This window comes from Exophiala aquamarina (assembly GCF_000709125.1).
Source record: "Exophiala aquamarina CBS 119918 chromosome Unknown aczIA-supercont1.8, whole genome shotgun sequence".
NCBI lineage: Eukaryota > Fungi > Ascomycota > Eurotiomycetes > Chaetothyriales > Herpotrichiellaceae > Exophiala > Exophiala aquamarina.
In genome coordinates, this window is record NW_013550580.1 from 284800 (window position 1) to 308619 (window position 23820).

Below are 23820 nucleotides of genomic sequence, written 5' to 3' on the forward strand. Positions count from 1 at the left end.
GCGCCGGAGCGGAATCCGTTCCTCGGCCCCAACGGCGCAATTTCCTTATCGTGCACCTCGAGACCGCAACTCCGAGCCCCTTGGTCGAGGCTCATCTCCCAGCCTGATCACGTGTGCCAACCGATCCCACTGTCTTCCACAGGAGCTGGGTATTCGAAGAGTAAAATCGTGGCACTATTTAGCGCTCCGTCATCCAACCAGAACCAGTCAGTAGTGATAGCGAATAGCTAGCCTACGAGTAGAGCTCAAAGAGAGAGTGATTCGCATGCCATGCAGCACGCTGAGTATCCGGTCTACCGTGATGAGTACTTCACTACGTAAGCAGTAGTAGGCTTCTTGTTCGCTTTCTTCCGCCGTATGTGAATGCACGTTGACTCACGACGCAGTTCTTCCTTACAAGAGAATCGCAATTGCATATTGTTCTTGACCTTTTTCTTACTCTTTTCATCTAAGTGTAGGTGCTCGATTGCCTTACCACAGTTCTTCATCATCATCTTCTTTGTTCTTCGCGTCTCTTTTCCGCATTTCCCATTTTGTCTGCGCTAATTCATCACGGGTCTTTGGCTTTTCTCTGCCTGTCTTCCTCCCTTCCTCAGTTCTTGCATCCTCATGGCCGCATAGACTGACGTTCAGCATAGGGAGGCTGTTTCTTCAATCCCTCTCCGGTGACACCATAGTGGCTCCCTGCCTCGTCCAGATTGGCTGTGGATCCTGAATACTTAGCAGAACACCTGAATAGTCCGCTTCACTATTCTGCTTTTGCCATAATTCTCACTCACACATCCCCATCCTTTAGCCATCGATGTTCTCAAACAAGAAACTCGGGTGTCCGGGAACGGCGGACTCAGCGTTCGGTGGGAGGGACGACTTGTTCTCCTCAGTGACTTGGTGGATGACAACGTCTCTGCAACCGGTGGTTTTCATGAGACCCTTTTTCATCTCGTCGAGGACGTCGACCTCGTTGAAGAGCAACTTGCGCTCGAAGACAACCTCGGGCTTCTCGTCGCCGCCGATGATGCGCCTCTTTAGGGCCTGGACGAACGGCATTGCCTTCTTCATCTCCGGGCCCTTGCCCAGCTTGGCCACTGCGCCGTTGACTGCCTTATCATCATCAAGCGTCGCCTTTGCGAGCATGTCGCGCACGAGGTCCACGTACTTCTCTTGCCAGGCTGGGAATGCGCTTGCAGCGAAGATCGTGATGCGTTTAGGTTTTCGAGGGTCGAAGGTAGCTGCCTTCCCCTTGGCCATCCTCTTCGCCGCCTGCGCCTCTGAGCTGGTGATGTTGCTAGTCGTTGATTTGACGTATTCCCGCTCCGCAGTCAAGGCCGGGTCCGACTGCGGCACCGCGGGCCAGCTGGCATTCTGGATTGAGGTCTCCTTGTGTAGAACTTCGCGCCACATGTACTCAGCCCAGTGAGGGGCGATGGTGGCTATCAGGAGGGATTGAAGCTCGACATAGCGGAGAATTAAAGGTCGAGACATTGGGATTCCGGAGGAAAGGCATGCTTCACGGTAGAAGTCCCGTGCCGATTGGAAGTCGTAGAGTGAGGATTTGAGAGCCAGTTTGTAATCCGTTCTGTAGAATATGTTAGCAGTGTTACCTCTCTTGGCTCCTAGAACAAAAGCGCTTTTGCCGGGGATATTTCACTTACTCAGAATAATGCCGGTACGATTCGTGCACCAACAGGTTCATCTCATCCTCAAATAATTTATCCCAGAGGACATCTCCTTGCGTTGTCCGGAGCTCTCCGTTCTTCACAGTCTCCTCAATCCATTCCTTTAGGGTATACATCCGCATGATAGCAGCATTGGCTCCCTTTTCTTCGAAATTGGCGTCTTCCATCCCGTCACCTGCATCCGCAAGTGCTATTCTCGTTGCGTCTGCGCCAAATTTCTTGACTGCTTGACTCAAGGTGAGGAAGTTGCCAGTGGACTTGCTCATTTTTTCGCCATTGAGCAAGAGATGACCATTTGCGCGGACTGACTTGGGCCAGTACTCGCGAGGAAATAATGCCAAATGGATGTAGAGGAAGAATGTTAGATGATTAGGAATTAGATCTTTACCCGAGGATCGCATGTCGAGAGGGTACCAGTATTCGAAGGAACGACGGAGTGTCGCGAGACTTTCCTTGGGGATTTTCGTAGACTTGGAGACAGACTCAATGTCACTTGTACGAGTGAACACGTAGTCCCAGAATTCATCGGTGACTTGTTCAGGTTTGATATTGAGCGAGCCTGTAGTCTTACCAAACTTGTCTCCATGCAGAAGATGCGCGATTGTGTAGTAGGACATATAGATAGTGGAGTCACTCAAACTTTCAACCAAGAAATGAGGATCCCATGGCAATTTGGATCCCAACCCATATGTTCTAGCACAAGCCCATTGATTGAGCCATTCTAGGTTCGCAACGAATTGGTTCTCGGTCTCCGGGGCGTACGTGCAAAGGCCATCTTTGTCCTTGACGTAGTCCAAAATGGTTTGCTGCCACTCCTTGTCATTTTCTCCGTAATTCAAGAACCATTGTGGGACAAAAGCAACCACACATTCATCTGCGCTTCGACTGATGACTTCTCCCGAAGGGTCTGCAAATGGGAATGCATCACCGGATTTGATTAACGCATTGCGTACTTTGTCTTTGGCCTCTTGTACTTTCTGTCCCTTAAAATCTCCAACCAACATTGTTCCGTTATAGAAACCCTCTTTGTAGGCCTGGTCTTTTGCTTCTGCCAAGAGTGTTGCATCCTTGGGAGACTGGATCTTCTTGGACTCAACCAGAAATTTCGCGGTCAGGTTTCCATATGCGGGTGTATCAATAATGGGGATGATCTCAAGGTCTGCCCATTCCTTCTTAATGCCATAGAACTCTGCCTTCTTGGCTAGATCTCGTACTGTAGCAAAGTCATCGGGGCTGTCAGATGGGACTGAAGTAACAACACCGGTGCCTTTTGTGGCCGAGACTGTCTCCATGGGTAGAATGCGTACGCCCCCTGTGTGAACCGAAAGAGGCGCAATTACCAAAGTCCCAACGAGGGCAGAGCCGGGTAATTCGACAATAGGTTGCAGTTCACTTTGATCTCGGGGGAAGTGATCCTCCGAGAAGAATGTGCCCTGGAAAGCCATGTTCCAGGCCGCTCGCTTTGTGACAACATAGTATTCCTTCTCGGATACCTTGAAAATGCCATAAGTAATCTTGGGACCGACGAAACAGCATGTTTGGCCGTACATGGTTTCAGGCCTTAGAGATGCAGGGACAAAGTAGACGTTTGCGTCCTTGGGAATCTTGGTATCGACTGCCTTTGCTACTTGCTCGGACCACTCCTTGACTCTCAACTTGATCGCTGTGTACTCTGTAGGTCCGACACCTTCACCCTTGGCTCGGTCGTGGTCCATACACGGCTGTCCGTCCTTTGGGCTGTAAATGGTATATCTCTTGCCGTAAAGAATCTTGTTCAATTCGTGAAGACGATTCATTTGCCACCGGACAAAAGCATCGTAGTATGGATTTGCATCGGTGGTTACAAACTGTCTCCTCCAGTCTATCCTCGCACCAAAATCGATCAAATCCTGTTGTGCGATGGGAGGAAAGTATTCAAGCCAGTAGTTTGCGTCGGAGAATTTGTGGATCTCCTCTTTTGGTATACCCATTGCCAACATTGTCTGGAACTGGTAGTTCGCCTTTACGGTCTTTGCTGCGGCTTTGCCTTTCTTGCTCTTGAATTTCGTAATGTCATCCTTGACACTGACACTCTGAGTTGGAGCAATTGGTATACCATTGGTCTCGGTTGCCTCATCCTCTTCATCCTCGGAGTAGTTCTCGAAATTCCGACCGAACTTCTTGACATCGTCGACCAGCTTGTCTGCACAGGCTTTGATTGGCATACCAGTACAGTGAAACCCGAGAGGGAATAGCACTCTCTTTCCTGTGAGACGGGCAAAACCTGCGGTAAACTCAACCTTGCTAACCGTGAAGCTATGTCCCGCATGTAGAGAGCCGTTCATGTAAGGATAGGCAAAGGTACCAAAGTATTTTGGGTGCTTCTCTCGAATCTCGGCCGCGGGGATGGAATTGAAGGGGATTTCGTCCGTTGAAGGAGCATCCGACTCGAAGACTTTGCTCTTTTGCCATTCTTCCTGGTATTTCTTTTCAATGGCGATCAAGACATCTCGATTGTGTGTCTATTAAGCCAATATTAGGTCTCCTGCCCCAGCCTCATGCGGTCTGTACTTACATTCTCAAGTTTGAGAGTCTTGGTCGAACTGAGGGCAGGGTCCACGGGAATTTGGGTCGCCATAGTGGCGGGTTTCGGGTCTAAGAACAGCACACCACTCAACCAGCTTTCCAGTTGAATTATTCTGTATCGTGGACCTTGAACACGTTTTTTTGGTCAAAGTGGGATGCTGGCTGTACAGTCAATTGTAGCAGAAACCCACAATAACTGCGGAGTCACGAAATACTCCGAAAACGAAAGTCACGTGCACATGCTGACTCACTCATATCCAAGGGAGCATTTTGGGGCAGAACATTCTGGCACTAGATTTGTAGCATTATCCTTCTAGCAACGTGAATTCATGTTGGTTGGCTTCGGTTCTTGACTACACGATACATCAAGTCACCCTCGTTCGGCAATTTTGGGACAGGCCACTGATAGGCAAGGGTCCTTGCCAGATATATCATCAACAAGCGTCGAGTTCTGTGAGACCTTTGACCGCAAGACCACAGACTTCGTCATGCTACCAGCCCTTCTCAGAATTCTCAGAACGAGTAATTCGTAGCTGCTACAGCTCAGGCGCCTCCCAGGATTCTCTGTCGAGTTTCATGACCGCTGATTGCTTATGCGGGAATGATACTTCCCCCTGCTTGTAGAAGCCAGCATTTTTGAGGTATTCAATAAATCTGCAAACGGGTTAGTTGGATCGTGACGGTTCGGGGACGCTGGCCATAGCCTTACTTTGTGTTGTCCACCCTGGGTTCCAGCATAACAGTTTCCGTCCTCGAATCCGCCAGAAAGCAGTAATGGATTAGGGCAGACAACCAGACCTTCACACGATGGGGTCCTCGAAACTCCTTTTCACCAACAAGAACGTGTATCCCTCGCGTATAATTCCCCACGTCTCCACCCAAAAGCCTTCCAAGCTTGTCTTCCTTGACCCAGTAGACTTCAAAATAGCCAAATGGTTTGCCATCGAAACACCCATATATAGGGAACGAATGCCGGCTGGCTAGCCCATCCTCGAGGAATTTCCTCTGCGTGGCCGTCGGTCCAGCAACGCCCCATGCGAGATTGACTCGAGGATCGTTCATCCAATTATGCAGAAGCTCTAGATCGGATGGGCGGTCCAGAAAATTGGCCATGGTTGGCAACGTAGCCACAGAGATGCCTGGGGTATGACTTGGTAACACGGCGGGCATTGAGCCTCCTGTAGGCCCAAAGTGTGGGTGTGGACATGGTTTGGATGAGAGTGATGGTATACGGAAAGACAGATATTGATCGAGGCTAGGGATATATCTGCTATAGAAGGTCTCACCCTGCCGTGGGGGCTTGGGACGAATCGGATGTCTGATATGATTGGTAAATGTGAATTGAGTGGGTGGTGCGGGATAATATGTCGGCAGGTGACTTCCCGAGTTAAACGGTCCTCCTGGAGAGGATATTCCAGCAGCGAAAGACTCGGAGATAACACCAGCTGTATTTACAACATGGTCCGAAGGCCGTGGCGACGGTCTCTCGGCCAGCCCTGAGGTTCGATCTGGTGAGGAAGGGCGAGAGGGGAATGGCGATGCCTGTGGAAATGGAGAATGTTGCAGAGGCGCCAGTGTGAACAGAAATATCCGCGCATCGATCTGCCAGAAGGACCGTCTGCTGACAAATGTCTCACCCCATCCTGTAGGTAATCGAACATCGGTGTCGGTTCCAACGCAAGAATCCTCACTGGCGATCAATCCCATGCGTTCCAGCTTTTGCAGTGTATTCTTCCCCTTGAAGATACCTTCCCTTTTTATCTTGATGCGCCATTCGAGCTTTGGTCTTCCGCTTTCCGGCGTCAAGGCGGATGCTTCTGTTAGTGCATAGGGTTTTGGTGCCTCCTTGTGGAAATACCAACATAGGGTGGCCCAAAGCATCATCGCAATGTGCCTAGTTGGCGAAGCATTGCTTTTGAAATCCGTACTGGCTGGCTGCGATATTGAGGATATGAAGAGGGAATCGCTCTGAACTGTGGGTCTGGTGAAGCGGTGCACAACCACTTGCTTTAGAGGAGTGTCGTCCTGGTCGTTAGAGCGCTGGTTTATTGATATCCTACTCTTCCTTCGTTCCGGTTCGGTCTCTACTTCGTCCTCGGTTTGCAGTACGACAGTCCAACCCGGGGGCATTGCCGAATGATGCAAGTCCAGGTTGGCAGACTTGAAGGTGAAGCCACCAAATACTGGAGTAACTGTGTATACCTGCCCGTTGGGCAGATAAACCTGCTGAACCATTGTTGTGTCTCGATGTTCAACGCATCACATGGAACAGATGGGAACGGAGTTATAGAGGGACGAAGTGGTGTGATGGGGAAATCTAGAATCTCAAGGATCGGCGAGCGTCAATCCTTGTGTTCTGCAATGACGTAGAGCCAGCTTGGAGTAGACGCTTGGTACCCACCGTCCAGGGCGAACGGGGCAGTTGGTTGATGGGCACTCTGGAAACAGAAACGGCTATAGTATCAGAGAGACTGGATGGCTTACTTCTGTCGAAGCCCGGATTCTGAAAAATAGGTGATTCTGACGACAGGCCGGTCCAGCTTGGTGGGTGGATTGATTTTACCCCCGGGTAGACCACAGTGCTAGTTCTTGCACAAGACCCTGTCTACCAGACAGCCAATCTGTTCCTCCACAATTCACCCAGAGATGCGTGCGCCAGTAGTATTAAACTGCGCAGATGATGATTTCGTACTAGGCTCAAGGCTTAGGTGGGCAAGCAGTCACACAGCCCAGAAAGTAGGGGTGTGCCAGAATTCGATTGCTGGGCCTGCTGGTGTTGGTGGCTGCTGTTCTCGATCGAACTTTTTACCCCGCTTTGCCTCCAATTGAGATAAGGCGGACTTAGATAAGAGGGATTTGGAGGGGTGAGGAAGGGGAGGAAGGGGAACGGTGGATTGACGGCGTACTGTAAGTCCTTGGAGGGTTCTAGGTCGATATGGAGGGAGAACTGGCCTTTATGACGGCCTTCCCATCAATCAAGTTGCTCGGGAAAAGATGCTACAATTCTGGCAGACTGATAAAGAGTCCCTGAAACGCGATTATGAGAAAGCCCAACTGTATTGACTGATGTAATGAGGACAATCTCCCAAGCTCTGACACGTGGCTTGAGCTCCCTCAGAATGAGAACTGTGGATTGAAGTTATAAACGTCGTTGACATATCGTAGAAATTGACTGGCTGAAGATGAATCGGCCCTTCTTTATTGCGCGCACCAACGTTGCCATTACCTCCACCGTCCCAGGCCTCGCTGAAATTATTGTGCAGGCAAAAACTCGCCAAATGCAACGTTAAGACGCGCATGACCAACTCAGGTAGGGGTTCCGCTTGCGGGTGGGCGCTTCTTCGTTACAGGATGATCTGGAGTGTGTGCCCAACAAATTGATATGGCCTCTAAGTTACTATCTACTCCGTACCGCATGCGAGACACCCTTCTTCCCTGAACCAGGGCACTGGGTATTTCGCAACCCAGATTCAGCCTCGCCAGTGTCTACCTAACCTGGTGAGTTCCACTACTTAGAAGTCCTCAATTGTCGTTCCAATGTCACGTTCTTTCGCCAGTCTAATCACGTCGCCTCCAACAACCAAATCCATCAGCCCCATTCCCACACTCTTGTAGATAACATTCCCTCTGATCAGCCAATCCAATAGACCTTGCTCTCCTGGCCCCCCAGCGTCAATTTCTTTGGTGGCCGCCTTCTTGATCATGACGAGCTCCCCTATCTCAACCAGATGCTCCGGTTTCAATTTCGCCTGAATGATTTCCCCCGCCTCCTTCAGCGACGATTCTAGGCTGTCCACGACGATGACTCCACCCTGTTTCGCATGCTTATGGTGGTGGTGTCCGTGATCAGGTTGTACAGCTGCTTTGAACACGTCCGGGTGGATCTCACACATGTGTGGCGCGTAGGAGCCGATGGCAGATATATACCGACCCTTTCTTTGGCCTTCTCTGGATGTCAAAAACTCCGCCGGAAACAGTGGGTCGATAGAAGGCGTGCAACAGAATATCACATCTGCCTTTCTGACTTCCTCTTTTAGAAGCCTCCCGTACTCCCCAAACTCCGGACTCATTGCTGAGAACTTGATGTCCTTGCGCCATTTATCGAAAGAGTCGTCGGTGACCTGAAACGATTTCATCAATTTGATTGAGCGCTCAAAAGAGCGATTGATGATGTTGACATGTTTAATTTCGTCACCCCGGAGAAGGAGTGCTAGTCGGATATGCCAATAGGCTTGTTTTCCGGCTCCAAAAACCGTGACGGTGTGCACAACATTCCGCTTTTTCACCAGCATGGTCGCAGCTAGGGCGGTCCTGAAGGCCGTCAGTTCTTCAGCGTTGACTATGCCCATAGGATTCCCGGAAGAGTCGAGTATTGTGACCGAGCCTTTTGGTGTGGTGCTTTGGTTACTAGAAATAGATGCTGGAGGCTGAAAACTCGCACCATCAATTGAGTCTCTACTGCCTGAGGACGAAGTGGTCTGCGCAGGACTCAGGCTCATCGATGCAAGATCGCTAGTGGTTGATCTCAGAGAGGACGAGCCAGATACACTTCCTGTTTGGGACGAAATCGAGGATTTCTTGCTCGAGCGTCTTTCCAATTTTTCAAGTGAGACAATTTTCATTCCCACAGAAGTGCCTGTCGATGCTGGCGAAAAGATTGTAGTGACGCCACGCTTTTTGATTACGGTCCGTTGTGGTTGGTAGGACGATGCACAGGGCGAATTTGTGTCTCCTGTGGAATATGAGTGTAAGGCCTCTGCAAGACTTCCCTGTAGATCCTCTATGTCTTGTTTCGTTAAGGTCAAAAGCAGAGACTTCACCTCTGCGTCTGTTAGGACTGTCAAAGGCATGGCTGAAGTAATCTGTATCAAATCAATCTGTGATGTGGTTCGGATTTTCTAAGACCTTGCGATAAAATGATATACAGCAACAAGGTTTCGGGAGATCGGTCTTAGATCACCATTTAAAGCCGTACGTTGAAGTTTTGTCCAGGGCACCACAAAATATCGGGGATAGAGAATTTGATGAACAGGCTGCAACCCTCGGATGGAGGAAGCTGCCGATCATAGCTCTCGTCGTCACCAAGGATTGACTACGTAGAAATAGACATGTGTGAGCCTTGGTAAAATGTATGATGCGACGCGGTTCCTTTGTCATCACACATGATAACAAATGATTTGTCGCTTCTGCATTTAAGCTGTTTGGTCGCATTCCTTGACTTGAGCAAGTGGCAAGGACTCACCATTCACCGGGGGCCTTCCGCAATTAAGTAATAGCTTTGCTACTGCTTAAATTGCGAGTTCTTTCCCTACGAGTAAAAGCGTCACGGCGGAAGTTCCCGTTCGGGTCACCTTCCTTCCCTACAAATTAATTAGGACCTCGCGCCTTCCTTGAAACAAGTTCACAAGGCTCCAAAAGCTAACATCTTCAAAGTTGCATCCATGATAACAACAACTGTTCTGTGTACGAGGATGGAAACGGGGAAATTACATTATTGTACTTCGGTCTCTGGGACCCTGGCGCGTCATTTTCCAATGTTCGAGACCTTAGCACACGACAGCAACAGAGCGGCGTTCGGGTCACAGCACCAGTACAAGAACAGAGCCCGCCCACCTACACAGAGGTTCGACACGAATACAGAGATAGTTCAGGCCGTTAGCCTCATCCACCTATCCCCTGTTTTTCATGGCAAAATTTGCAGGGTCAAGGCCCTGATTCCGATCTTTTGTTTAGTATCGCTCCATCCCGCAGCTCGCCTTCATATCTGCCGACGGCCCATAGCTCTATCCTGGTTTATGCACCATCGTGGTTCGCCTAACTTGGATCTCGTTCTCTTCTGCACCGACCAGGTCTTGGACTTGAGCCTTGTATGAGCTACTGAGATGCCACATTCCAAAGTCTCGTCATGTCAATTGCCTGTGGGTACCAGCTGCTCTCAAACCAGAACGTGACTCCGGCCACTCGGGCCCAGCATGCCCAGGGTATTCCTAGAGCTTCATAACTCTGGTCCCCCGAACGCTGCTTTGTTGGCTGAACAGACTTAGCTCGGGATCTCATGTCCTTGATTGTTAAGTCACACAACGGCTAATCGCATAGGGAAAGTATCTTGCCAGCATCTGGATATGGGCCATTCGCCTAGATGCCAGTGAGATCCAAGTACTAATTTCTACAGCCTCAGTAACTCGAGACACAAGGCAACGAATGAAATGTGCGAAGCATTCCCTGTGAGAAAGCCTCCCTCTACAACCACTTACTACGCCCATCTTCCCCGTTTTCCCCTGCCTATACTGCGGATACTTGTCCAGCTGTGGTGGTCCGTTGATCGTTAGTCGAAGTTTGAGTATGCTTGACGCTACCTTTCACTTCTACCACTGCATGCATTTGCCCTTCGGCAGCCGTTCTAGTCCTGGACCATTTCCACGCTGGAATCTTGCGCTCGTATAGCTCGTCGATTTCGGCGGCGGATCGGCTAGAGCAGGTTAGATTATTACACTAAAAGGTAAAAGGAAGACATTGCACGCGGTAAGTGACAAACTTACCCCTTCGTCTCAGGGAGATATATCCAGAGGATGACGCAGATAGGCACGGAAAAGGCGGCGTAGACGAAGCCTGTCTTGAGACTTAGAGCGAGAAGCATCGGAGGAGTCGCATAGCTGCAGGAATTAGCTGGGCACTTCTTGACTAAGAAAGAGCTTGTCATGACGCACCACGTGGCGATCCCCATGATCGAGTTTGTGAAGAAAGTGACAGGGCCGGTTTTGACTGTCTCATGTTAGTTGGAGAGAAGAGCATGTGGTGTATAGCCGACTTACTTCGAAGGAGAGCAGAGGGCAGCTCGGCAGAGAAAACATAGTATGACATGGCGATGACTTGGAATGAGAATGTCCAGAAGCAGCAGATAACCAACTGGAAATTGTGTCAGCAAATTATGCCATTTATAGAACAGGAACAGTTGGACAAACTAGTGCAGTGCCGGCCGCAGCGTTGCTTCCCGTCGCTCCTGACCAATGTAGACCGCCAACAATGAAGAGGATCACGCAGACGGCTGTCTGGCATGTGTTGATGATCGTACGACGTCCAAGCTTGTCGGTGCTTAAAGACCAGAGCAAGACTGCCAATAAATTACAGCAACTATAAGGCAAAGATTTGGTTAAAAGAGACATTAGCCACGAGTAGCTGTAGTCCCACTTACGAGAGAATGACTGAGCCTAAGAAGGGATCCTCCAAGCCAGCGAGAGAAAAGAAGTCTGGGCCATCAAATTAGCAGACAGCCTTGAGGAGACGGAAGACGCAGAAAGGCAACATACAAGTTGAGTAGGTTGAGATGATAGCAAGGCCGGCGAGTTGCTGAGTGACGGCGAGGACCATCACGGTGAGTGTTCGTTTCTGGGTTAGGTCAGTTATGTATTGCTCCTTATGTTTGATCAAGGTGAAAGCGCCGCCTACTAGGTTTAACCCTTTGAAAATGTCCATAATAGTCGGCTTTCCCTGAAGCATGCTACTCTCGTGTGCGATTGTCCTCTCAATAATGCCGTACTCCTCTTCATAATCGTAACCCTTCACACCACCATAAAGTTGCTTCATGGCCTTAAGTGCTTGCTCTTTATTCCCGTGGCGAGCGTGGAACCACGGCGATTCGGGGACAAAGGCCCAGAAGACGATCATCAGGCCGATCGGTGCCCAAAGGATCCGCATTGCGAGCAAGTAATTATCGGGATGCTTCTGATTGAGCTGTTGCATCATCACAGCGACCACAATACCACCGATATTGCTCCTTTTTTCGGGCCATCAGCATCTGCAATAAAATTTCGGTGACCGAGAGCCACGAGTAACGTACCAGACCGCTTGGAAGGTGACCATCCCACCTCGGATTCTGTTTGGGCAGATTTCCATGACATACACCTGGCATGTGATCCTGTGGGGTTCGTGGTGAGCGCAGGGAAGACTGTCAGGACTGAGCATTGCTTACTGGAGTACACCGATTCCGGCACCATTGCAGAGCTTGCCGAGGGCCTGCGAAGGCATCAGCACGAGCCCAGTTTGATAGTTATCATCAATCAGAAGGAAAGCAATGGTGAATTACCCAAACGGATGGACTTTTGGCCGTATTGAGGAAGATACACCCCTTGAAGCATCAGCTCATCTCATTCCTTGCTTTAGAAGGTGTCACTTACAACAACGAGCCAGGTCCATGCAAGGTAAAATGATGTCTTGCGGCCATATTTGTCGGTAAACCTATGGCAAGTCAGAATACCCGAACCAGTACTCCAGGGAGATGCTACAGATTTCTTACCAAGAGATGTGGGTGAAGGTGACGATTTGACCAACATTCTGATCAGATCAGCACAATTCATGGCTTTCAATGAATCCAGATCGTACCAGAAGTGCACTCCACGTAGATACTAGCAACTACCGTCAGTCTTGGACAGGTGGTCAGTCGAAATAAGGTATACCATACCCCAGGTCGGGCTAAGTGCCGTCACGCCTGAATTACCGTCACCGAACTGTTTGATGAAACCAGCATTTGCGATGACACTGCCTCCAGCACCAAGCTGCTCTTCATCAGCCCCCATGACTTTCGCAGTAGCCCGCAATCGCATACCTCGAAACCTTCACAAACGTAGCCGGTGTAGACGGCGAGCACGATGATGACAACGCGCCTGAACACCCACAACGTGCGAGGGATAGAGAGCTCGTCAAACCTCGACTTGACAAGACCGTAGCTCTCGTACCCATCAACCTCAGTGACGCCAACAGCATCAGCTCCGATTCCTGAGAGGTGGAGGGCCTCAGCCTTCTCCACCGCGGTAGACATATGGGCTGCTGTTGTGTCGATTCTTGCTTGTATGGTAGCACAAATAGAATAAATAAATCGCGACAGGTATTGAACATGACATAGACAGGAGGCAGCCCGGGGACGCAAGTCCTATATGTGAGATCCAAGCGAGCTACACACAGGCTTGGAACATTGCACAGCAACTCCACATGGTACCCTAGAAATTCATCGAAATGTTACTGGAGTACCGAGTAGTAGGTACCTCGATAGCGTGACTTTTTCAAAGGCTCTCTCGGCCTCGACTAGCCCGCAGCTCACAGATGGACCGAGACAGGCGGGGTCCCCGGGAAATCAAGGGGGGTTGAACCGGGGCCCCGCGATAAGTGTGACCATGTCTTGTTGTGGGACTCCATGCCGGCGTGTTTATGCTGAAATAGCATCTGAGCGAGACCGGAATGCCGGCAAATTGGGATGAGAGATGACCACCGGATCATGTTTCTACAGAAACGTAAGAGAAGTAATACACAGGATGTCCCCAGCACTCGGCGGCTTCAAGCTTCCCGCAGAGTCCAATGTGAAAATCCGTGGCTTTACCCATTACAGGTAGTAATTAACATTTCATAGAAAAACGCCTACCGGTTTGGGTTGGGGTATAATATGCATCTGGGTGGATCCTTCGTAGTTGAAGGCGACAGCGAAATGGTGTTTTGAGTTTGACTTACAAAACACTGTCGGCACACCGTATGAGGTCGACCTTGACCAGTCGGTTTCTTGCTACCAAGCAAGAAAGCTGATCTTTGACCAAAGAACATCAGTCCTGCCGTCGATGCACAACACAAGTGTGATCATTCCAGAAGTCCATTTCTGCCGAGTCCTATGCGAATGCGTCTCCTTGAGGGCCAAGTCGCACGCCGCATGGCCCAGTCTTCGGTAAGCGCCTAGTTAACAGCCCAGGGGTTTTTATACCTCGGTAGTTGTCTTTGGGCGAATTACAGTAACTGTCGATCACCTCTAGCGAACGGGAAACACAATAACAAGCTTACCGACTACGAGTGCTTCTTTGCCTACCAGTGACACTAGCCATCTTTCCAGTCGTGTCGCACAAAACCCGATCCCTAGCATGGTCTGTCGGCGCATATGCCACCGAACGCTCCCCCTGACCTCGCTGTGTCTGGTCAAGGTGGCTGGCCTCGCGTGACTGAAGGAACAGCCTCCACCACATGGGTACCCCTCTTTTCGAGGCTCGCACGACCGAGAAATGGTACCGAGACTGCGTGATATGACTGAATCGGGTGATTGTTGACCGAATGAGATCTGGATTTTAGGATACGAGAGGTTCGCTTCGCGCTTTCGAGGTGAAACCCTGTGGCAAGTTTACAACATTGACAAGTCTAAGTCAAACTCGCTATGGCTTCAGTCCGTATCACGTCGGTCAGCTTCGAACATCACTCCACTGGATTCGGCATTGGACACACAAGTCCTCGAATCTCATGGCGTTTCGCTGCTGATGACGGTATCAAGAATTGGTCGCAAGAGTCTTATGAGATCCAGGTCGTCGATAAGGACGATGTCGAGATAAAGACCTACCATGTGGAAAGCTCGGAGTCAGTCCTGGTGCCATGGCCGCATCAATCCCTTCAGTCACGAGAATCCGTCTGGATCAGGATCCGATCACATGGCCAGGTTGTAGATGCCACTGGAAAGGCCTCGAAGAACGACAGCCAGTGGTCCAGCCCAACACTGGTTGAAGCCGCGCTACTTGACAAGCGAGACTGGACAGCGAAGCTTACGACGTCCACGCTCACAGACAACGAGGAGGAGCCGCGACGACCCATCCGCTTTCGAAAGCTCTTCCCTCTATCTGAGCAGTCAGGAGCGATATCAAAAGCTCGTCTTTATATTACGGCCCACGGCGTTTACGAAGTGTTCATCAACGGACAACGGGTTGGCACAGAGGAAATGGCCCCTGGGTGGACCAGTTATCGCCACAGGTTACTATATTCGACTTTCGACGTAACTGCGTCGCTTGTTTCAGGGAAGCCTAACATAGTTGGTGTTGAAGTTGGCGAGGGCTGGTTCGCGGGTCGCATCGGGTTCGGAAAACAGAAACGGTGTTTGTACGGGGACCGGTTGGCATTCATAGCTCAACTCGAAGTCCTATACGAGTCCGGTGATAAATACACGTTGGTCTCGGATAGTTCGTGGAAATCTCACCTCAGTGCTACAACCCGCAGTGAAATCTATGACGGGGAGGACTATGACACGCGTGAGGAGCAAGCCGGCTGGAACAGAGATATCACATCTGACGATCAATCTTGGACGTCAACCGAAGAGCTGGAATTCCCATCCGCAGAAGTTTTGGCTTCGGCTATACCGCCGATTCGCGCAGTGGAAAAAGTCTCCCCTGTGAAGATTTTCAAGTCAAAATCTGGCAAGACACTAGTTGATTTCGGCCAGAATCTAGTTGGAAAGCTGCAGGTGCGCTTACCAGCAGCAACTGGCGGACACAAGGTGTCATTCAGCCACGCAGAAGTACTTGAGCATGACGAACTTGGTACACGGCCTCTCAGAGGCGCTAAACCCATCGATAATGTGATACTATCTCAGAATCAGGCGCCAATTTGGTCTCCGAAGTTCACCTTCCACGGCTTTCGCTATGTCCAAGTCGACGGTTGGCCGACTGACGATGCAATGCCCAGTAAGGATGATCTTACAGCACTTGTTTTGCACAGCGACATGAAACGTACTGGATGGTTCTCATGCTCTGACTCTCTCGTCAACAGACTTCATGATAACGTCTTGTGGAGCATGAAAGGAAACTTTGTTTCTCTTCCTACCGACTGTCCCCAACGCGACGAGCGGCTCGGCTGGACTGGCGATATCCAAGTATTCGCTCCCTCGGCGAACTTCATCTACGACACGCAAGGATTCCTTGGAAACTGGCTCAACGACGTCTCAGTCGAGCAGTTGAAAGATACAGACACTGGAATCCCGGGGCTCGTCGTGCCGGATGCGATTGGCCCTCTACTAGGGCCACAGTGTGTGTGGCATGATGTTACCGTCTTGACACCGTGGGACATGTACCAGAGCTCAGGCGATTTGGAAATCCTTCGCAGGCAGTATCCTAGCATGAAGGCTTGGGTGGACAAGGGCATAAGTCGAGGTCCTAACGGCTTATGGGACCAGAACATCTGGCAGCTCGGTGACTGGCTGGATCCTGCTGCGCCACCGGACGAGCCAGGAGCGGCTCGGACTGATTGCGTTCTCGTCGCTGACGCCTATCTGGTTCGAGTGATGGACACCATCACCAAAGTCAGCCAACTTCTCGGCGAGTCGGCAGATGTGGAACGCTATGGCAAGGAGGCATTGAGCGTGAGGAAAACCTTTGCAAAAGAGTACATCACCCCATCAGGCCTGCTCGCCGGAGACACCCAAACAGCATACGCCATGGGCATCTGTTTCGGGCTGTTCAACGAGAGAAGCCATCTTACAAAAGCCGCAGGTCGCCTAAGCCACCTAGTCCACGATGCCAAATACCGTATCGGGACGGGATTCGTGGGGACACCGTTGATCACGCATGCGCTCTCCAACACAGGCAACTACCAACTGGCGTATAAAATGCTTCTCGAGCAGGCGTGCCCGTCCTGGCTGTATCCGATCACGATGGGCGCGACGACGATCTGGGAGAGATGGGACAGCATGCTCCCAGATGGGTCCATCAATCCTGGGTCGATGACCAGCTTCAACCACTACGCCCTGGGTTCCGTGGCGCATTGGCTGCATAAGAATGTCGGGGGAATCGGCCCGGTCACCCCTGGATGGCAGACGATTAAGGTGCGCCCGGTCCCTGGAGGAACCCTCACGAGCGCAAATGTCGAATTCGAGAGTCCGTACGGGCGCATCGAATGCGCCTGGAAGCTTAAGGCCGAGGACGGCTCTTTCAGCATGACGGTTGTCGTCCCCCCAAACGCAAAAGCCGAGGTCATATTGCCCTGTGATTGGAAAGAGGTGGGCCAGGATGGAGAGGAGAAGAGCACGTCCGTCGGGTCTGGAAAGCATGAGTTCTCGTGCGCATATAAACCGGCCGAGTGGCCGCCAAAGGCTGAGTTCAAGCGCTCCATGTTTCGAATGCCGGTTTAGAGAAGCACTCTTTGTAGAGCTCCGGCAGGTTTCTGATGACGGAGAAGTAGCCGAAGAAGAAGCGTAGATGCTCTGAAGGCTGGGGTCTTTTAGAAGATGCTAGTGAGTCGGTTTGGCTACTCAAGACTGTACAACCAACCTAGCTGTCCACCATGGTAACACTTGCCAAGAGCTCTGCTCGACCTTACCGAGGCAGGAATACCGCGCCACTCGTGCCTCGGTTTCGAAAATCGGAGACAAACACGTGCACTCTTGGAGTTCTAGAAGTCGCGTCCTCAACAACTTGAAAGATAGTTGTATGTGGCAATTGATATGTTGTGTATGATTTGGGTATCTATATGGAAGCTATAATCTGGCGCTAAATGTACACAGCACGGCACATCGCCCTGGAAGAAAAGAACAAACCAAAAAAGGCCCGTCAATCCAGGACTCCGTAGTAGAGGAAGGAAACGGGACACATCACTCGGTGCTTCTTCCATTTCATTTCATTTCTCCCCACATGTCTTCATCACTCATGACCATGTCATCTTCACTAAGCACTTTCAGGCCTTCCTTCTTACGGTTTCTCCTTCTGTCCTCCTTCGTGACCAAATGACGCGGCGTGATTGGCGTCATGGGAGTGAATGGAGTATATGGGCTGTAAGGAGTCTGCGGCACACCTGTCTTAGGATGAACTCCTAGGATGCTTTCACGCTTTTCTAAGAATGTTGTCTTGGTAGGTGGTGCGCTCCTCAATGTGTCGGCATAGAATTGGCGGAATGGCAAGGAGGTATTGGATGCCCCAGCAGTGCTCGTTACGGATAACGGGGCCGAAGGCCTTCGTTTTTCGTCCTGAACCGAGCTCACAAGGCTATTCTGCCCAGGTGTGGGCGGTGGAGGGCCAGGATTGTAGATTCGGGGAGACTCAATTGCACTATCCTGGTGGACCATCGAGTCGGCCAGGTTGGCGGATGCAATTGGTTGTGAGATTGGTAGACCGCGGACCGAGATTTGGCTAGGCCGCCGTTTGTTTTGAGTGGCCGAGTCAGATCTAGTAGAGGCCAGAGATAGTGGCGATGCTTTGGTTTTACGAGTGCTGGTTTGCGATGACGTGCGGGTGGACGGGTCCTCCGCTGGAGTAGGTGCAAGTGGGTGGATAAGTGTAATTGCTGCTGGCTGAACTCCATGATCCTTGGCCTCAGAGGGCGGATTGCGAAGGTGTTGGAACTCGGGTGGATATCGTGGAGATCGTGGAGATGCGGGACCACCGCTCAGATGCGGCTGGTAATATGGTGATCGGGGTGTTGGGGGCAAGGTCATTTGAGAAGGTGGATAGGGCGACCGTGGTGTAAGAGGGAAAGAAGGAGTTTTCGGGGATGTCTGGCTACTATTCAGCGCCTTTTGAGACTTCTCCTCGTCATGGATCATGACTGCTGCATAGAGCTTGGCCATTTCATCCATGCTTTTCACCTTGTCTGCCTCGACAATCTTTTCATCGATTGTTGTTGCCATGCTGATATTGGAAGGTTTATGGCTGTGAGATTTACCACCGGAAGCCCATGATCGTAGACTGCCCATCTTGCTCGGGCTCTTGAGCGGAGAATCCATGCTCATTCCGGGATGGCTGCTGAGTGGAGCAGGCTTAACGATTTCCATGCTTAACGTCTGATTCGAGGTCTGGACCTTGTGGCGAAGTCTCTTCCCAACAAGCAGCAGAAGTAGCAGAGTGACACAGACCCAGAAGAAGTAGGCTCCAACGATGCCAGCAATTTCGTACTTGAGCTTCGACTCGTCTCTCAAAGCACCAGCTGAGAGGGGAGGACCTTGATCTGGAGGGGGCGCCGGACTTGTCAAAATATCAACGTCCCAGATACTTGCAGGGAGAGCGTCGGCAGAACAGCAGAGAAAGACAAAGATGAGGAGGACAAGAGCTGTGGAGGAATTCCTCATCTTTGTAGGCAGATCAGTTCATTGATATGACCAAGCTGTGTGTCTGAAACTGCTGAGCCCCTGGCCGATGAAGCAAGTCGGTGCACGCAAACAGCGATCACGGCGGTAGATGTAGCTCTTCATGATTGCAGAAGGGGTGAGCACCACGTTGACCACGGCGTTGATTGTGATGATTGGCAGAAGTGGTGGTGCGGAAGCTGTGAAGAGGGGACTGGCCGCTGCATGAAGCACGGGAAGGAGCGAATGAGGTGGGAGAGCGGGGTTGTGACCACTCCTGCCCAAGGGCCGAGCGGGCGGGTCGTCAGCCGAACGAGCCTCTCAAGACGTACCCAGAGGCGGATACAGCCGGGGTGCCCCAATTAGGCTACGGTACCTGGCTAGGCGGTGGGACCTCGTCCATACAAAGCTCTATTCTAACCGCCGAATATAAGACCTACCGGCCCTCAGTGTCCCCCTCGCTTCACAGGTCTTGTCCCTCCCACTCGGGGTCTCGAGTCTCGAGTCGCGACCATCCCTGCACAAGACTAAATCCAGCATCCTGGTTTCTGGGTTTCTCTTCGATCTGGTGATCCTGCAAGAAGCCGCATTCTCATTATCAGGAGGCTGGGCTTCCTGCTATTGGGATGTTTCCATCAGACAGAAATGTCCCTCGCCGTGGCCAGCCAATGTCATTGCTGGAATATGTGCTGTCACACTTTGGGCCATTCTTCTCAGACTTTTTCCCTGCCGATACAGTTTAGTTCAGGAACAACGGGCTGACAGAGTGCGTTGACCCTTTCGTCCCATGCTATCGGCTTGTTGATATCACGTTCATAAAGAGTCTGGCACGACATTCTGTGGACAAACTTGCGACTTCACCACCTTTCTGGCTTTTCATTGCTCTTGCAGTCGCCCGCTTTCTGAATCCTAGTCTCCCCGAACATTTAGTGCCAGTGCGCTTTGGAGGAGAAAACAACACTTGCACGTTTCCTATCTCCTGTCTGATGGTTGTCTCTTCTGCGGGTAGACGCTGGATAGTACTCATACTCTATCCCCAGCGTTCAGCGCCGGCTGCTACCGTCGCATCCTGCGAGCGTTGGTGAGCGTCCTCTATGGGACGCTGCCAACACATTCCCGCAATTCGTAGATTTCACATACACTGCCTGCACCTTTCTTGCATCGTTGTCAAATGCCAGGGCAGGGAATGCCAAGCTGGATTTGAAGCAGGAGAGCCGCCTCCTAGGCCCGGTGCTCATTACTTGCCATATCGTTCCATCTGAAGTGGACAATGCCTAGCCGTTACCCTCGAGTCATAGCCTAGTGTGAGTGACATCCTGAATTCGCTGTACAGGACAAACTCGATTTCTCACGAATGCCCTTGGACATTGGATACTGCTTGTAACGTGCTGACGGTGTACTGTTCAGAAAACATAACCACCATCAGAGGTGAACCACCTTCAACGAATAACGTAAAAGTCCTAGGGAAGATGTCCAACGTTCGGCGCCTGCTAGACCACGAGTGATCCCATTTCATGATGCTGAGTGCCAATGTTGAGGGGCCCCGCAGAGTGTTGCCCAACCTGATAGCATTCGAATGGATGGGTATGACATTCATATTTCCTAGCGCAATAGAGGCCTTCACATGCCATTTGCTGGAGGATTGAAGCAACGCAACGTACTACCTCCAGCTGCTTCCTGTTCCTGTAGCCCAGCCCAAGCCTGCGAATCCGCTGCCTCTTCCCAAAGAAACACCGGAATCACGGGAATTGACCGCTTTGCGTTTGCCTTTGGCGCCTTCACTGAGCCTGACACCGTCGACGATCTTGTCCAAACCAGTTTCAACGACAACACCACCAACGACCATTTCACCAAGAACAGCGTGGAGTGTTTCGAAGCCAAAAATAAGGTCCAGCTCGCAGACATTTTCGAAGAGCCGATCAAGGGCCTCGACGAAGACCTGAATAAAATCTAACAAGGCAAGCGGGGACTCAGTGGCAGTGGATATGAGGATGAAATACAAGGTCGCATAGTGTCGATATGTGATCTGAGTGGGAGCATCGGGAGAGGTGTTTGTTCCTGTGGGAGCTAATAAAGGAGGCAAAGGAAGAAAATTGCAAGCAGATGCTGGTCGAGCAGATACCAGGGCAAAGATCTGGGACAGTAGAGATTGCTGAGTGACCGTGTCCTGTTGATCTATCAGCGCAATGAAACGAGAAACTTGTCCAGACTGCGCACCAGCTGCGTATAGAATTTAGTCAGTCTCGGTTGTCCATTGTTATTGAAGACCAGGACCGCATTGATCATGATGACCAGGTCTCTGCACCGCAGGCTTGATAAAAGCAATAATGGTGACCTTGAAAGTTCATGTTTTATCAAGATACTTGGAATCTCTGAATTCAGCCAGATCGCCCACGTCGAAGTCTAGGCGCCACTAGCCGCTAAGCGCCATCCACGAAGCGCGCTAGCGCAGGAATTCTATCTGTTACGCCCAAATTTCTCAATTTTGTATATGAGGATTTCCAAGGGCAAATCAACTACTCCGTACTCCGTATTTTGTTCCTTCATCATCTACATTTCGCCTTCCCATTCCCTTGGCCATCCCATCGTATTATCAGTTCCCTCTCAGATGCAAGGCGTGACCTGCACTTCGTGCCGGGTCATCTCTCGGTCCCGATTCCGTTTCCGTCTGTTCGTTCTGAAAGATAGCCGACGAAGACTTCACACTTCTCTTACAAAGCATGAGAACACTCCCTTCCAACCCAAGTCTTGGTACTGGGAAACAGAGCCTCCAACAGACGAGAATCTAGCTGCAGCAGCCAAATTCTTCAAGGCCCATCGCCCATTTCGAGAATGGACCGGCACCGCGTGGCGCAGGCATAAAGCCTCTGTCCCGGGAGGCCTCCTGGTTCCGGAAGTTATATTTCTTGGTCGGTCCAATGTTGGCAAATCCTCCTTGCTCAACCATGTCACCTATGATGACCACCTCAACCGTGTCAGTCAAACTCCTGGCGCAACGAAGACCATGTGGGCTTGGTCTTTGGCAGCCAGGAGCCGTCAAGATGGTGGTGCGATACCAGGATGGGGTGGCGATTGCAGACCAAAACTCACCGTTGTCGATTTGCCAGGGTATGGATATGGCAGTGATGCGGAATGGGGCAATGAAATAATCACCTACATGAAAAACCGCAAAGAGCTGCGGAGGGCATATGTCATCGTTGATGCTCTGCAGGGAATCACTCAGCATGATCGCAAAATTTTGGACGTGTTACGGACTCTCACAGTCCCATATCAGATGATCGTCAGCAAATGTGACAAATCAGGCTGGCATGGTTCACAAACGGCGGTCGAGTCTGTACTGGAGCCTATCCGCGCAGAAGCCGAGCTTGGAAGTAGCAAACATGCCGGCCTTGGTGAGCTGATCCTCGTGGGAGGTCTTCAGAGTGGCTCCTCGACAACACCTTACGGTGTTGAGAACCTCCAGTGGTCAATTCTGCGGGCGGCTGGCTTGGATAAGTTTGCTATGTCTGCGGGACCTGCCGGACATTCCCAAGCACGGAAATATAATGCCGGGACGATCAGTGACACTCTTGCGGCTAGCCGTGGCCAGCGCCTTTCGTCATTGAAGCCTCATGAGGAATTGTCGAATCAAGCCACTGCTCCCCCACAAAACCCTGAACTTAGTCTTCAGGACTTTCTCGCCGAACTTCTCAATGTGAAAAACCCTATCAAGAAGTCCCCTCAGCAAGGCGTGGAATTCTCGAAGTCTCCGGCGGATTCAAGCTCCAATCGTTCACCATGGTTGCCAGATGATCTTAAGTCGAGTCCGTCTCCTTTGGAACGCTCCAACACCAAGAATCCAGTCGACGAGAAACTCATGGCCCTCCTCGCTGCTAGCAGAAGGAAACCCCAAGAGTCAAGTCCCATCCCATGCAAACCAGTCTCTACGTCACGGGTCGCACCAGCCATCGGTACAAAGACTTTTCGCGGTGCGGACGCATTTTCAGCAATGTCTGGGGTAAAGCCATCCACATCAAGGTCGGCGAACTCAATATCCAGATCGTCAGCTACTCCGTCAACGCGCTCAAATCGTGCAGCACCTCTACAAGGCAAAGGCGTTAGCCGTGGCCTAGAAGCATTCGAATCGATGTTCGAAGCCCCAGCATCGAAAAAGTCCAAGGGCTCCAGAGCTGCCAGGTCCGCTGCTCCCCGTCCTGATCGGACACCCGCTGCACCGGTTTCCATAGGGAAAGGAGTAACTCGAGGCCTCGACGCGTTTGAGTCTATGTTCTCACCCGAACCATCGAAGCACAGTGGTGGAAGGAAGAGGAGAACCAGATACTGAATATGAAAGTGCATTATACACTTGACAATGGAAGTCAATCGCGGCCCAATTCGCGGGCTCTTCGCAGGACCCACCTGCACCCATCGAATTTAATTATGTTCTAATACATTCACGAGCTGTATCACTACCACCGGCCGTTCTGTGGGGATTCTATAGCTGAGAACGTGGAATGCTCACTTTCCGCTCTCTGCAAAACCTGGAAAGGTATTGATCATGACCGAATCATCACGACTTATTTCTCGGTGTTTTGCAAATGTTCTTGCCATCCGTGTGCCAGAATGACCGGCACCAAGGATGAAAGTCGGGGACCAGAATACCAAAGTCCTGGGGAGGATGTAATGGGATGCAATCCTCCCCGGTCCTGTAACACCATGTAACGACCCATTTCCATTTCCTAACTCAGCTTGCTAGAC

At 51.0% G+C, this 23820-nt stretch overlaps 8 protein-coding genes across 8 annotated transcripts; 2 read left to right on the top strand and 6 right to left on the bottom strand.

The window, feature by feature from the left end:
* Positions 1-792: 792 nt before the first annotated feature.
* On the bottom strand, positions 793-4293 carry A1O9_08680 (leucyl-tRNA synthetase; the record flags this gene model as incomplete). The annotated part of the gene is made up of 3 exons (XM_013402163.1): positions 793-1576; positions 1653-4177; positions 4231-4293. The coding sequence occupies 3 exons, from the start codon at positions 4291-4293 to the stop codon at positions 793-795; spliced, it is 3372 nt and encodes a 1123-aa protein (XP_013257617.1).
* Positions 4294-4777: 484 nt separating this feature from the next.
* A1O9_08681 (uncharacterized protein) lies at positions 4778-6476 on the bottom strand (the record flags this gene model as incomplete). The annotated part of the gene is made up of 2 exons (XM_013402164.1): positions 4778-4895; positions 4951-6476. 2 exons carry the CDS (start codon positions 6474-6476, stop codon positions 4778-4780), a joined length of 1644 nt encoding a protein of 547 aa, XP_013257618.1.
* A 1277-nt stretch (positions 6477-7753) lies between these two features.
* Positions 7754-9091, bottom strand: A1O9_08682 (uncharacterized protein; the record flags this gene model as incomplete). Its single annotated transcript, XM_013402165.1, has 1 exon — positions 7754-9091. One exon carries the CDS (start codon positions 9089-9091, stop codon positions 7754-7756), a length of 1338 nt encoding a protein of 445 aa, XP_013257619.1.
* A 1432-nt stretch (positions 9092-10523) lies between these two features.
* Positions 10524-13056, bottom strand: A1O9_08683 (uncharacterized protein; the record flags this gene model as incomplete). Its single annotated transcript, XM_013402166.1, has 15 exons — positions 10524-10710; positions 10781-10894; positions 10949-11003; positions 11054-11147; positions 11204-11372; positions 11434-11488; positions 11549-12015; positions 12079-12156; positions 12211-12254; positions 12325-12366; positions 12416-12476; positions 12535-12572; positions 12621-12643; positions 12700-12793; positions 12844-13056. 15 exons carry the CDS (start codon positions 13054-13056, stop codon positions 10524-10526), a joined length of 1734 nt encoding a protein of 577 aa, XP_013257620.1.
* Positions 13057-14424: 1368 nt separating this feature from the next.
* On the top strand, positions 14425-17157 carry A1O9_08684 (uncharacterized protein; the record flags this gene model as incomplete). Its single annotated transcript, XM_013402167.1, has 1 exon — positions 14425-17157. The coding sequence occupies one exon, from the start codon at positions 14425-14427 to the stop codon at positions 17155-17157; it is 2733 nt and encodes a 910-aa protein (XP_013257621.1).
* A 480-nt stretch (positions 17158-17637) lies between these two features.
* Positions 17638-19086, bottom strand: A1O9_08685 (uncharacterized protein; the record flags this gene model as incomplete). Its single annotated transcript, XM_013402168.1, has 1 exon — positions 17638-19086. One exon carries the CDS (start codon positions 19084-19086, stop codon positions 17638-17640), a length of 1449 nt encoding a protein of 482 aa, XP_013257622.1.
* A 1657-nt stretch (positions 19087-20743) lies between these two features.
* A1O9_08686 (uncharacterized protein) lies at positions 20744-21369 on the bottom strand (the record flags this gene model as incomplete). Its single annotated transcript, XM_013402169.1, has 2 exons — positions 20744-21250; positions 21301-21369. The coding sequence occupies 2 exons, from the start codon at positions 21367-21369 to the stop codon at positions 20744-20746; spliced, it is 576 nt and encodes a 191-aa protein (XP_013257623.1).
* Positions 21370-21691: 322 nt separating this feature from the next.
* A1O9_08687 (uncharacterized protein) lies at positions 21692-23407 on the top strand (the record flags this gene model as incomplete). The annotated part of the gene is made up of 1 exon (XM_013402170.1): positions 21692-23407. The coding sequence occupies one exon, from the start codon at positions 21692-21694 to the stop codon at positions 23405-23407; it is 1716 nt and encodes a 571-aa protein (XP_013257624.1).
* Between the last annotated feature and the right edge of the window lie 413 nt (positions 23408-23820).